Raw genomic sequence first — 15,424 nt, forward strand, 5'->3', positions numbered from 1 at the left:
CTTCTCAATCCATTCACCTTGTGATGTGTCCCTTACTCCCGGAGCTGAATCGAGCTTTGACTGGGAATAGCGCCGGGGCTGTATGTGAGAGGCGGAATGAGTAACCTCCTCCCACTAAAGTAGAGGTGCCCCCTCTGGCGCGGGCCTGCTCCTGTAAAGGTTCCCATTAAAGGGAGTGTATCTTGGGAGGCGCAGCAAAGGGGCACATCCTGGCGTGATTGGGGCCGAGTGGACCTCATGGCTCAGGAGGACAAATCATGGCTGTTCCAGGCTCCTTTCCTGAAACAGAGGTTTCTTCCTTCAGTCTCTTGAAAGATACCAGCTACTTCATGAGTTTGACTTTTATTAACCATCTCTGTTAATGGATTAATAGTACCTAATATTTATTGAGTGTTTACTCTGTGCTACCGCACAAGGCAAAGTTCTCTGCTTCCATTATCTTATTTAATCCTCACAACAACCTTATCAAGGAGAAGCTATTAAAATCTCCATTGGGGAACCCGGGCTCAGAGAGGGTATGCAACTCTTTTATTGATGCATAGCTAATAAGTAACAGAAACAGAACCCAAGCCCACATGAGCCATTCCCAAGCCCATACTTTTAGCACTAGACAGTGTCGCCTCCTAAATTACTTTTAAATTGTTTTGTGTGTACTTGTAGAGTGGAATTGGTGATATTTAAATTTTCCCTGTGATAAAGAGAAATTAATATCTATGTTTCTGTTATGAAAAGACTGGGTTGTCATAGAAGTGGATGCATTAATAATGTCAGTGATGTCTCAATAATGAAATGAAATTAAATGTCAGTTCTTTATTCAGGAAAATTTGAATTATAGCTGATAACGGGATGCATAGTTTGCCAAAATAAAAATAACAATTATCACAACTAAAAAGGTTTCAAGGAAAATCAGTTTATACAGTGAAGGATTTGAGAAATTGTAAACTAGTTATTAAAAACTCTACATAGTGCCTTCCAAAATTTACTTCCAGTATTTTTATCAGCTGAAGTTAGTAGTCTGAATACCATGTACAGACATTGACCATGGGAAAGCACAGAATGTGGATAGATGAATTGTGTAACCAGTATCAGCTCATGCAAAAAGGCTCAGACATGCCCGGGTTGCAGGCTCGATCCCCAGTCGGGGGCGTGCAGGAGGCAGTCGATCAATGACTCACTCTCTCATCATTAATGTTTCTATCTCTCTCTCCCTCTCCCTTCCTCTCTCTGAAATCAATAAAGATATATTTAAAAAAAAAAAAAAAAAACTTAGTACCCAAAATACAACTGCTAAACATCTGTGCACACTCTCACCCACAAATAAAGACAAATTACACTCCTGTGAATCACCTTTGAAAAGAGCCATTTATGATTTTTCCAAAATGAATTACAATTTATTTTAGGCGAGTTAAAAGTATTGTTCAATTTTGTTCATTATTTTCCGATATCTTCAAGAAAACTAATAAGAGAAAGACCCCAGTATATTTTCCATGCTTATTTATAAGTCTTATTCTATACATTTTTCTTAAATTTCAAATTTTGTAAATAAGCAAAAGTAATGATGATAGACGAGAAATTCTACTCATTGATATTGACCTAATCCGTAGATCATTGTTGTGGATTCCTGCCATTAGATTTGCTAGTACTACAAGATCACCAGTTCAATCATTGTCATAACCAGGTTCATTGTATCAAAATATCAAAGACCCAAATATTCATTTAGTGTAAAATATATTTGTTGTAATTTTTTACTTATTAGTGTTAAGAGCTATCTCTGGATAATTGAATGCCAAAATTGGCGTGCTAAAATACACATCATCATCATTATTATTAATAATAATATATCTTTATTGATTTCAGAGAGAGGAAGGGGGCGAGAGAGAGAGGTAGAAACATCAATGATGAGAGAGTCATTGATCGGCTGCCTCCTGCACGCCCCCTACTGAGGATCGAGCCCACAACCCGGGCATGTGCCCTCACCAGAAATCGAACCTCAATCTCCTGGATCCTAGGTCGATGCTCAACCGCTGAGCCATGCCGGCTGGGCTACCCTTTTATATTTAATCTAGGAAATCCTAAGACAGTGTGATTTTGCTTATGTCATTCAGTGAACTCAAACAAGAAGTAACAATCTAGCCCTGGCTGGTGTGGTTCAGTTGGTCAGAATTCGGCCCGTGCACCAAAAGGTTGCTGGTTCGATCCTGGTCAGGGCACTTGCCCAGGTTGCAGGCTCCATCCCCAGTAGGGTGCATGCGGGAGGCAGCCCATTGATACTTCTCACATCAATGTTTCTCTCCTTCTCCTGCTCCCTTCCTCTCTCTCCAAAATCAATAAAAACATATTTTTTTTTTAAAGTAAAAAGTGTAAAGGAGACATGGGTGACTAATGTTTATGTGTGTGGTCCAGTGGAAGAAATCACGCACATGCAAAGATTACACCAAACTCCTGTATCACAAGGCAGGTAATAGTCACTCTTCCCACGGGCCGTGGGGGCCCGCCCAGCAGTGTGCTGGCCGCGTGGAGCATTCCAGTTCTGTCCATTGTTAGACTCGGTCCACAGCCAGGCATGAAATTCTGAACTGAAGGGAAATACCAAATAGCATTCCGCCCAGTGTCTGTTCAAAGCTCTCTAGCTTGTAATGGCACTTTCTCAGCACTGCTGACTTTATAAAATTCGGTTTATCTCAAAGCACCTTTTCCATAGAATGCAAATATTTCAAGGCTGACTTAACTCGGGGAAAATATTATTTCACTGTTTTGGAATGTCTTGGTATAAATAATGTTCCCAACCAGAGTGTGGTATTTTGCTTAGGTGGGTGTGTATAAAAAGCCATGTATTTGTACAGATAATTTTTACACCAAATTTCCAAACTACAAAAGGAGTAAAATATGTAGACTTTTGCAAACAATTTATTTGAAGCAGGTTTTCCCAAGTATTGCCGGTGTTGCAGGAGCAAAACTCTTTATGTTACACGTGCATGAACACACGCGCACACACACACAGTCTTTCTTTACTGGCCCAGTCTCACTGACTAGTTGTTAAAATTCAAATTAACTGACTCTCCTAAATGGGATAAAATATTTTCGATGTTCTATGCTAATCTTAGGGTGAGAATTCTGTGGAGAGAGAGAACACTTTAAGGGGCTGAGTAAATTGTTTTACTGTGTTCAAAATTATGTCAGGGTCATAACCCTTTATGACACGGTAATCGGTAATAAAACAGTGCAGGGCGCACGAATTAAAGAACATGAAATCAATGGGTATGCGGCTCGCACGCTGATTTAGATGGCTGCTGATTGGAATAAATAGAGTTAACATGCACTTATTCTCAGACGGTAGCTTTTCTGCCATTCTACAGGAACTTGCATTTGCATAATCTGAGAAGGATACCTACTTACGGCTTTAATGAGATACTAATGTGAATCATTTGTTAAAGTCCCCATTATAAAGTGTTATGAAACACAATGCAAAATAAAAACGCGTCCTCGACTCCAAGGACTCAGTAGTCACCATGGAGAGGAATAGGTCTGTATTTTATTACGTGCTCCTCTGATTAAATTATCCTCTCTTGGAGATGGGCCTCTAAGATGTTATTGTTGTAATTAACCTGAGAAATATTTTCGGCATTCTAGATGCTGTGTTATTCGCCTGTGTCTAAGGCTACACCCGGGAGTCAGCTCAGGAGCCCGGTGAAAAAAATGCTGGACTCTTTAATATGCTCCATCCTAGCACACTGCCCACGGCCAAAGCACTGTGACTGGTTCATGACTGTACACATCAGTATATGCCGTCAGACCATCTATATTTTTCCCTTGTGAGCTGCCTAATGTGTATGTAACCAGCTTGGTTTGCCTGTGTTTCTTTGTGTTTTTAAGCATCTGTGAGAGTAAAAGGAAAGCATACTTAGAATTAATCCTTTCCATATACCCTCCGAATATCCCAGCCCATCCCCACAGCAGGCACACACCTTCCTTCGCCCTTATTTTAAGTGAGCGCCCTTCTCTGGGACTACTTCTCAGCAGCTGTTCCTCACACAGCATTTATACCTCAACTGAGCTGCTTCTGTTCTTTCAGTTTTCAGACTCATTTGTTTTTCTTTTCCCTGGTTTTAATACCTTTCTTTTTCCCCCATTTTAATACCTTGCCAACTGGTTTTCCACACTGTGGGCTTTTAGCCCTTGGCGATCGTTTGTCTACTCTCAGCCACTAAAGCTTTTTTACCGTTCCGGTCGTATGTCTGCTCTCAGCCACCACAGCAAGGAACCGTACGAATCTTAACTCTATTCGTTCATGTATCAGTTCATAAGTCTTGTTTATCCTTCATAATCTTGCATGTTATGTATCACTGCTCTTTCAATGGAAATTAATTCCGACCAGTACGACACCCATGTCCAAATTTAATACGACCGCAAAGGGTTAAGACAGGTGACGACAGTTCTTAGAAAGCTTTCTTAGGTCTACATAAGGTACTCTGGTTTATGAGACTCTCAACAGATTCGTATTTCAAGTCAGTTTGGATTTTAATTCTATTTCCTGGTTTCTCTCCTTATTTGTTAATGTTGAATTAAGAATTTCCACATTTTTTTCATTTGAGTAAGTTTTTTTTGTAATCAAGTTTTATTTTTAAATTTATCTTTATTTTTGAAAATATTACAGATGTCCCCTTTTTTCCCCCCATTGACCCCCACCACCCCGCCCCCGCCCCAGGCCTTCCCCACTCTGTTGTCTGGGTCCATGGGTTATGCATCTGAGCATATCAGTTCTTTGGTTAATCTCCAGTCCAGAAACAGGATGCTTCTAGCCTACCTGGCACAGATTCATGGTTCTTCCAAGTTGTAATACAGCTTATCTGTTCATTGTCTGGGCTTTGACCTCAGCCTCCCTGGTTGGAATTTTGGCTTTGCCTCTTCTTCTCATTTTGACCTTGAGAAAGTGATTCAGTTTCCTGGGCCTCAGTTTCTTCATTTGGGAAGGAGGGAAGATAATGGCAGTACCCGTGAGCCCAGAGGGTGGTGGAAGTTAAGTCAGCTGAGCCATGTGCAATGCTTAGCGTAGCCGTCGGCACGTAGCAACAGCTAGTAAGTGGTAGCTACGGCTGATTCTGCTGCGTGTCCTTGGGATGGATGGACTGGGCGCGGTAAGAGGAGCAGAGCGACCGAGGAGAGAGGACGGACGTTGCCGATGAGGCGCTGCTCATGTTTGCTTCTTTCTTGAGAGGTGGCCTCTGTATTCATAGAATTTATCAAAAGCAGCCAGCACGCGTAAGACATACTAGGACCACCTAGTATGTGCATTTAATCATTTTATTCACACGTTAAGACTCCCTGCTGAGATGAGTAGTGAAAATACAGGGACTAGCGTGGCCACGGAGTTTTCCTTTCCAATGGGGAGCATCTGCACACAGGCCCCACGTGTCTGTCGCTGGTCGAAGCCGCCTGTTTTCATGGAAGCTCATAAATGAAATGACCACAACTAGCCCTTGGTTCTTTGCTTTTTTGACGCCTACCCTGGTGTTCCTACTCCTAGGCTTCATCCATGAGACTATGTAAGGGAAAGGGGGAGTCAGGTGACTAGAGGGAATGGAGGGAGTTGGGCTGCCCACAAATTTGAGAGAGAAGCAGATGACGCAACAAGATGTAGGTAAAATTTCCAAAAAGACACTGTTCCTCCCTAATCTGCGTGTTAGGGTTAAAAACGGCACATCAAGACTGTGCGTGATCAAGGCCCCTCCGAAGGGACCTTAGACTCCACGTCCATTACTAAAGGGGACAGACAAGAGAAAGTCGTTTTGTGCCCACGCCCTCCCACCCTCCCCAGAACATAGAGGGGGGGAAGATGGTAAGTAGGGGCCTTGGAAGGAGGAAGAAAGCTTTTAAAAAAGAAGCACCTAGAAGGGAGTGTGTGAGAGGGATACGATACTAGTCATTGGCTTTGGTGATTGTGGAGGTTTATGGGCTAATCATGTAATAATAATGTTTTGTTGAGCTATGAATTTTTTAATTTTTCTTTATTGTTGAAAATATTACAGATGTCCCCCTTTTTCCCCCATTCACCCCCTCTACTCCGCATCCCCCCCCCCCTTAGCCTTCACCACACGATTGTCTGTGTCCATGGGTTATGCATATATGCGTATAAGTTCTTTGGTTAATCTCTTGCCACCCCACCCAGCCCCACCTCCACCCCCCACCTTCCCTCTGAGATTCGTCTGTCTATGTTTTTAATGTACAGCAAGTAGACCCAGCACCTCCAATGCCTGGGCTTGACATTTATGTTCTGGGATAACTGTATATCTGAATGTATTTTGAAAGACAGTGAAGGCCAAGAAGTACCCCTTGCATTTAAAAAACACTCACCTGCATCATGCCACTTCAGGGAGAACCACCTGGCACTTTCCCAAGGAAGCCATGTAGATGACACCTCAAAGATGGTGATTCTACCCTGTGGGTTTGGGGAAAGAATAGCTGTGTAAATCCATGGAAGGTCAGGAATGACTGCGCAGTGTTTCTCAATCCTTTGGTCAATTTCTTTTTTTTTTGTTTTTGAAACTCCCAAGAAGCATTGTGATATAGTGGTTGAGAGCAAGCTCTGGACCTTGCAGCCTGTGACCTTGCAGACTGCCCATCTCTCCCCTTCTCAGTTTCTCCATCTGTATTTACAGGATCAACTGTGTTGACACCATAGGGTTGTGGTCAAGATTAATGACAGAATAATACACAGCACATAGGGTGGTACCCATAGAACGCAAGCCTGTGTTACCTTCAGGGAGCAAGGCTGGAGTCAGAGTAGCTCAGGTGTGTCCCCTGGATTATTCCGAACCTGGTCTGAACCCGAGAAGGAGGCCTGGCCCGAGCTGGAGGTTCGGGATTCATTCACACATCAGCCAGCTGTTCGCAAGCGGCGAGTCCTGGACCGGAGCTCCTGGGGGCGCTGGAGCCGCAGGCAGCATCCTGTGCTTCTGAGCCCGTGTGCCTTTTTTTCTGGGGGTTCAACCCATAACTTTCTCTACTTCTCTCATATCCGAGACCCCAAAGAGATTAAGAATCACTGTCTTACAGGAAATACGGTAATGCGCCCCCTTCTGTGTTCCACATGGGTCTTCTTAAAAGATAAATAATTGACCCTCCAGGGCAAGCACTTTATGAATACAGCATTTCACTGGAGAGCGGCTTTTTAAAGGCTCCATTTTATATGTCTAGCACTCGTTTTTATAAGAGTTTTCTCCTGTAAAACAAATTTAAAACTCCTGAGTAGATCAAATAGGAATGACTCTCCTTCGGTATCAGTAATTTTTTTTACGATTTAATGTGCATGTCAGCATTTGTTAGGCGTCTCAGTTTTTAAATATACTGTATTATCTTTTCGATGATTGTTCCTAGTGGCTTCTTACAGCATGCCTGCATTTTTCTGAGTATTTCGTGCAGTGGCTTAAAAAGGGATGTTTGTAGTGTGATGATTATTTTTAATCGTTATTTGAACCTTGTACATTGGTATCTCCCTTTGACTTCTGTATTATTTAGAACCAGGCTTTTGTGATGTTGTCAGAAACTTACCCTTCAAGGCCAAGTTGCAGGCGGTGGTTTGTCCCTCTTCCTACGTTAGTGTTAAACTCTCAGCCTCGTAATTGTTTCCTGTGATGTAAAATGCAAATTGAAAACTTTGGTATCTATTTTTCAGTACATATATTTTTCTTAGAGTCAGTGTTTAACTCTTTGCAAAACTTGTGTTAATTATTTTTCAAGTGTGAAGTAAATTTTGACCTTCCGTATATTTTAACTGTACTTTCTCATTTCAGCTTTACTTTCCATGTTCTCTTCACTCAGCGACAAACTTACCTTTACCACTGTTTTTCGATCCACTGTTTTGCATAATTGATTCTCTTTGTTAAAAATAGTGGGATTCGCTAGAGTAGAAATAATTTATTCCTAGTGTAAATCTACTAATCCAGGTCTGAGTTGTTAACTACATTCCTTAGTTTGGTGTGAAAGCAAAAGGCTTACTCTCCAACTACAATCAGTGCTATCAATTTTTAGAAACTAAGAATTCCCTCGGAAATACTATCCTATATAAATCAGGATTTTCTAGGAGCTATTAAGGGGCTCTACTAGATTATATAATGTGTAGAATGAATTATTAAATTCTATGGATGATGTTATTCAATATTACTTTCTTATTTTAATGTTTGAAAACGGAATTATATTTATTAAATTAGAATGTCAGAGTAATACCTAACACTGTTTCTCCCTTACCTGAATCCCCCCTGCAGTATAGTGTCAATTAGCTGTAAACACACTTATTTTTCAGTGCAACTCAGGAGCCTCTAATGGAATCCTGTGGCAAAGTGAAGAATCCTTTTATATACACAGTACAGATGTGTCAAAACCGTTTATGGCTTCATTTATGCACGTGAAAGTACTACCGGACTTGAGAGCCTTGACAGAAAGTTCTAGTTAAAATCATTCTGCTAAGAATGCTGCTACCACTTGCACATGTCAGTAATGAAAATTATCAACATATGCATCTTTGAAAAGCAGTTTTAGATCATTAAAGATGTATGAATTTTGACAAAGCAAGCCGACTTGAGGCTTATTAAGACTGTGTTGGGTCTCTGCGTTGAAGGGGGAGAGGTATCTGTGCCTCCCTTCAAAAGGAAGGTGTAACCTAATCGTAACTCATGAAAAATTAAGTGGGTGGGACAGGAAAGACTCGGTCTTCATCCTGACTGTTCCTACCAAGCTTTTGTGAGAAACGGAGCCTGTTTCTGTAGGAATCCTGAGAAGAAGCAGGACCCTAGAACACTCCCTAACGGACTGGCCATGTGGCCCATTATTGCCCACCTTGCATGTAGTTACAGGCTGCTGAGTAATCATTTTCTACACAACTTACCTTTTTTTTAACTATTTACATTGAAATTAAATTTGCCCAAGGATTCTCAATTTCTTTTTTTCTTTTTCTGCTTATTTATTATCCATGAGAATTTGACAATTTGTAAATGTGCGGGTCACTTGAGAGAGAAGGTACCCGAGCGGATGTCTGGGTTTGTCTCTCCGGTGGGAGAGAGCCAGCGTCAGAGACGACAGATGTTTTCTCCAGGGCTTGTGTGGTCGCTCCTGCCCTTCCCCTGTGGAGCCCTATGAAACTGCTCTCTTCAAAACAAACTTTTAAAACAGAGTGATTTTCTTACCACCACTACCCCTCCCAAAAAATAAAATTTTGATTTTGTGTAGATCTCATACTTGTAAATTTCCAAAATTCTTTAGCAATAAAACATCAGTTCCAATTGCATCACTCTCCGGGGGGGTATTGTGAACAGTCTGGTGAAGGTAGCGGTAGTTGACCTGCATATACGCCTTGAAAATGCGGAGTGTTTCCTGGAGTCGTGACTGCATTTGCTCAAACGTGAATCTATTGCATTTTGAGAAGCTCTGAGGTGCATCTCTGTCGTGTGATGTGAGTCTCATGTCAGCCGCAGCGACTCGATTTGCATGTAAATTCTGAAAATTTCCTTGTCCCATGTGACACTTCTGAAATGTCTGTCTGTTCTTTTCTCCTTTTTAATTTCTCAAGCTCACTATTTGGATAAGATAGTTAAAGGTACTGTATACTTGCTCTTTGTTGATGTTCCTACATATATATCGATATAACCATGTATTAGATTGCACTAGGTGTAAACATAGGTTGTTTCTCATGCATAGTTTTGTGAATTATGAGTCAGGCTCACATTATGTGAAATGCCTTGGATTTAAAGCATTGAGACTTAACTGTCTGTGTCTCATTTTTATAATTTTGGGTTATCACAGATTTCATTCCTATGTAAAAGGGCTTCATTGGAACTAAAAAAACTGAAGATAACAGTACATTTGCTGTTTTTTGTTTACTTTTTATTATTTTTCATTTTTGTTCTGAGATCTTCATTGTTGGCAATTCAGCTAATGAGCTTTAAATCCTAAATTAAAGCGTCACAGTTGCTCAAGTCTCTTATCACAGAATAAGGAATTGCCAATCTAAAGAAGATTTTGGTTAACCTATGTTGAGAGAAATCCCATTGATCCTCACATGAAAATTCTTTGGCTTTTTCTAAATGTTTCAAAAATACATGTGATATCATAATCTGTTTTGTTATTTTCTTAAAAAAAAAAAAAAACTACAAAATATCGTGCATTCTATAAAATAAACAGTAACCTGGCAGAAAACAGCAGATTCTCATGTCTTCAGTTATCCTAGAAATAGGTGAAAAGTCTTTTTTCCGAAGAGAAAAATTCCCTTTCTTCTAGATTACCTATTTTCTATTCCTTGTTCGTGCTTTTCATTAGAATATGAAAGTATTCATGGCAATACCCAGGCTTTCATATAATAACTCCTGAGTATACCCAGTCAGCTGCTTCATCTCTTTGTCAGTGGGGCAATTCAACCTTTCTTTTTCCTTAAAAAACAAAACAAAAAAATCCATAAAGAAAATTCTCCTTTTACGTATTGAATAACCTAGAAATGCAGACAATAATTGTCTGAAAGAAAAGAAGCAGCAAAATTAATCTCATCTCGACTCGATGGTACCCATAAGTATAGTTTTATTACATCTGCCACAAGAGACTGCCAAAATATCCTTCTTTCTGTTAACTCTAATCCTAAGAGACAGAATATCTCTTTGAGATACTTTCAAGTCTCTCACTGGAGGAGGGGAAGCCAGTATATGAATAATTCTTTTAATGCAGACATAAAATAAACATCTTTAAACAGATTGTCCCCTTAAATTCTATCCCCAAAACAAGAGTAGCATTCTAATTATAAGAAGCGCTATAACAAACCCCTATTGCTCTAGCAAGTATTTTTTACTAATATGTATTTTACACCAAATTATAAATAATTCTGCCCAAAGAGATCTGATTTATAACCGATTATTCTCACAGTTTCAGAGCATTTATAGCCTTGTTTCTGTCAGTGTCATGTCAAACTCATAGACCAGAGTCTACCTAAGTGTCATCCTCATGAACAGCTCATGTTGGCCGCATGCCAGATACCATCGTCAGGAAATGGCAAAAAATTGTTTTTTTTTAAATGTCATGTTAGACTGAAACAATTTTAGATTTCGGATATATTAAATCATTTTAATTGTTTCCCAAATTTTCCCTCCTTGCCCATAAAAGCAGACAAGATAGGATATAAAGGTAACAGCATAAAAGCCTTAGGGAGATTGTCACCAGACATCACTCTGCTCTGTCTTGAAGCACGTCACTACCGTGTTTTTGTTCAGTCTATCAATGTTTTATTGTGGTCCTTATGGTATTTCATTTTGTCCGTCCTAAGTACTCAGATCTGCACAGCTATTACATTTAGTTGGAAATCCTGTTGGTCCTGTCCCATCCGTATGCAGCCTGAATCCCGATGTCTGTTAGAATAGACGCTGAGCTGCTTCACTCTCTCCCGGGCTTCGCTTATTCTGTGACCAGGAATGTACTCTTGGCATAAAGTATAGTCACTAATCCTGGCCTATACTTTGTGCAGTTATTTAATGCACTGTAATTTCACATGAATACACGGCAACTCTGGGGCCAGATGAAATTAACGTTCTCTTTTTAGCATCACGCATATCCCCATACCCACTTTCATGCTTTGGAACTGAGAGGGAGTTTTTTAAAGCAACAAGGTGCTTTAAGAAGCCATGGCCTAATGTGTGACCAGTAATGTTTGCAACAGTTTACAAATCTATGCTAGGGATTCCGAAATTATCGTATGGAGATGCTTTTTTCACACTGTGTAATCAACCAGTCAACCTTGTTGCTTTGCTAAAGGAAAAAAAATTGAAGTTAATTTTGTCTGGCCTGCAGCTATCTAGTGGGCCGTTGCATATATTTCTGTCCTGCCCAGGTAAGTGGTGTCTCAAGGGTCAGGCCAATCAAAGATGCCACTTGGATGAGAATTAGATTCCGTGGATAACGTTGCTGCTTCTATCCATGTGCAATTACAGTATTTGTGCTGTTTACAAAGGCCTGTTCCCACTCAGTGTCCCTTATCTGTTTGTTTCAGGTGTAAAAACTCTCAATGCTCAAATCCCGCATGTTCTCCTTCTTTGTCTCTTTTGACAGAGGGCTGTCCCGGCCTGTGCAACAGCAATGGCAGGTGTACACTGGACCAGAACGGCTGGCACTGTGTTTGCCAGCCAGGATGGAGAGGAGCCGGGTGCGACGTGGCCATGGAGACCCTCTGCACGGACAGCAAAGACAATGAGGGAGGTAGGAGATGCCGGGCCTGAGAATAGGGGGGTGCGGAGCACGGGTTTATAAGGTACAGCGAGTTACCTGTTACCCCAAAATCAGATCCCCATAGATTAGATTGATTGAAAAACGTGTCAGTCCCGATAGAGTGATTTTGATCCGTGTGGTTTTTTTTTCCAAAAGGCGGGGTAGCAGAGCGATTGTGTAATATGCATCGTTTCACAGCATTAGGGGCCCTGTGAGTTGGGAGCTCGGAAGCAGTATTTTAATAACCAATCGGAGAGATGCAGGGCGTCTCCCAAGCTCTCTGTTGAAAGGCGTGGATGATAAAATGATGCAGAGCAGGAAGCAGTCCCCTGGAAGCTGCACTTCCGATGTCGTCTGATCCTTAACGTTGCGCCTGTGGGGAAGATTCTGATCCTCACCCACCAGGGGCCCTGGGTGGAGAAATGATTCCTTTCCCCGAGGTGCTGCTGTATTTTAGCTTCAGCATCTGGAGAAGGAGAGGCGGCGACGCCTCCAGGGCCGGGGTAGCTGCCGATCCTGCGGTGTGGCCTGCGGACGGGTTCTTAGAAAGGCTTCTGTTCCCAGCGGGGCCGCAGAGGCCACTTGCTCTGTGGGTGACGTGTGTTTCCCACGCCCTCCTTCATCCCGCCTGCTCTGTGGGGACGTCCACAGGGCAGCCGAGTGTCTGCTAACGTGCAGGTTTGAGTCAGATCTTCTCCCCTGCTCGGAGGAGTTCGGTGACCCTACACAGATTCGGATCTCTCTAAACTTCAGTTGCTTCACCTGTAAAACAGGAATAAAGGAGGTTCTGAAAGGATTACGTGAGGGAAGGTCTGGGAAGTGTTTTGCATATTGCCAGGCACATAGCGTGGTGTGTAGAGCAGCTGTGGTCCAGTTTCCGCCGTCTGCTTTCAGGAGCACTCATTTGTCTAATGGCAGTTCAGACAAGGTTCTGAGATGATGGAACAGCCTTTCCTTTCTCCAGAGAGGGGACCTGACTCCTAACTCCTGCTCTCTAGGAAGCAGAGTGACCAAACCCAGCCCTCAACCTGCCCCCATTGCCCCCAACACACACATGCACGCACACACACACGCACATGGACACACACGGTCACGCATGTACTGTCCTGGGCCCACAGTCATTCTCAAACCAAATGTTATTTGTGTACCATCATCCTGACAAGAATCTGCAATCTCCCCTTTAGTTTCGAGCAGACTGCTCAGTTCTCCCAGTTTTCTTTTCACCTGGACATCAAGAACTTGAGCCACAAAGCCTGAGCTAAAGCCTCCTGCCCATTCTGCTCCTGACAGGCCTAAGAGGTCCTTAACCCTCGCAGCCCTTCCTGCTAATATCCTAATAACCCCTAGTTGCCCCAACCCCTCTTAGCCGGCTTGGTGGGACCCCAGCGTTACTCCTCAGGGCCATGGCCCAGGTGGCAGCTTCCTCCTCACTGCCCCCAAACCTCCACCCCGTTGTCTCTGTTGCTGCTCCTCCCTGAACAGATATCTTGGGGTTCATCTTCTAAAGGGGATCACATTGAGTAGGGCACAGACCCTCAGAGGGAAGCAGACGGCAGGGCCAGGTCCGCAGAGACGCAGGAATAATCTAGGAGCTAATCAGCTCTTCAGTATTGTCCTCAGCTTCGGAGGTTTTTCCCTTCCTGAAATCTGTCATCTGTGAATTGGCCTCTTTCCCCCTCGTTTATTCTGATTAGCATGGAGCTGTGCTGTCCCACGCTTCCCAACTCCACGGGACATCAGAGCGGCTGGAAGACCTCCTGGGTTTCGCTGCTTATCTCGTACCATTTGCATTCCTGTCCCGAACCAAATTCCATTGATCTAAGAAGGAGTCCCAGTGCCACCTCTGAGATTGTAAGCCAGGCGCCGAATAACCTGAGCTAGAGGCCTTCTTTGACTGAGGCGTGGGCTGTGGTACAGAGACGATGGTCTCCAGGTCACACACCACCCCCCAGTCAAGATGCACAGCCTGGCGACGACGGAATGGTCATCACTACATGAGGACAGCCAGAGAGTGTTTCATAGTGAGGACCCGCAATCCTATGACGTGTGGTGAGCTGTACCGTTTATAGATCCATTGTCTAAATTTAGTTTGCTGTCAGGATGGTGAATGAGCCAGAAGGTGGCTAAGCAGTTGGATTTACACATGACGGGACTAAGGAGGCACCGAGGATGAAGAAGTTGTCTTGTCTCTCGTCGTCGGAAGTGAAACACGCCGTATAAATAGCCGCTAGTCTAGTCTTAGCAGCTCCATAGGACACAGTCATTGTAAAAGGAAACAAAAGAACAAAGGAAGTTGTTTACTATTCCCAGGACTGAATAAGTTATATAAAAAAATGTTTTAGAAAGAACAGCTACACATAGGGAAACAGTGAAGTATTTTTTCTTAGACCAAGCATCTTCCTTCCGCTATAAAACATACCAGACCCACTTCCCCCCATGTCCGCTGTTAAGGTAAAGGCCCCCACAAGCTGGATCTCTCTAACTGGATGCCCACTTACCTGTAGCGCCCACCTCCCCTTCATGTCTCTGAAGTGCCAGGAGTGGCCGCCTCCGAAGGGCGCCCTCCCTCTGCTGGAGGGACTTCACTGTAGCCACCCTCTTAACACCTCCACTAAGACCTAAACCTCCTGTCCAACTGGACCTTGTTTTTCTGAGCCTCAAGTAACAGCTGTCCTGTACAGAGGGTCACTCTCGCTTTTCAGAACTAAGGGCAAGCCTGTACCCGCAATAAAGGCCCTGACAAAGATCCCCACTCTGCATGGAACCACCAAGGCACCTGCCCCACCTGCTTGTCAGACCTAGCGCCAGGTGTCAGAGGCTGATGGAGCTGGTGACTTGGACAGAGGCAGGCAGTGGAAGAGTAGACTTGTGTTGTCCTCACCTGAGGATGTCCTCACCTATTGATTTTAGAGAGATAGGAAAAGAGGGAGGATGGAGAGAGAGAGAGAGAGAGGGAGGGAGAGAGGGAGAGAGGGAGAGGGAAACATCGACTGGTCACCTCCCATACATGTCCAACCAGGGACTGAACCCGAAACCTAGGTATATAATCGAACCTGCAGCCTTTTAGGTGTACAGGATGAGGCTCCCACAAACTGAGCCATGCAGCCAGGGCTGGACTAGTAGGTTTTTAAATCCCACAGTGAAGGGCAGAAACTGTCACTGAGATAGTTGCGACACCATCTCCCAGTGG

The 15,424-nt window shown here is 43.1% G+C and overlaps 1 protein-coding gene across 6 annotated transcripts in view; it reads left to right on the plus strand.

The window, feature by feature from the left end:
- TENM3 (teneurin transmembrane protein 3) overlaps positions 1–15,424 on the plus strand; it is a 613,031-nt gene that overhangs the window by 526,332 nt on the left and 71,275 nt on the right. For all 6 annotated transcript variants that reach the window (XM_081130530.1, XM_081130532.1, XM_081130534.1 and 3 more), the window contains one exon: positions 12,079–12,225. In XM_081130530.1, coding sequence (XP_080986656.1) covers positions 12,079–12,225 — 147 coding nt within the window. The remainder of the gene's footprint in view (positions 1–12,078; positions 12,226–15,424) is intronic.

Source organism: Miniopterus schreibersii, assembly GCF_964146895.1.
Source record: "Miniopterus schreibersii genome assembly, chromosome: 2".
NCBI lineage: Eukaryota > Metazoa > Chordata > Mammalia > Chiroptera > Miniopteridae > Miniopterus > Miniopterus schreibersii.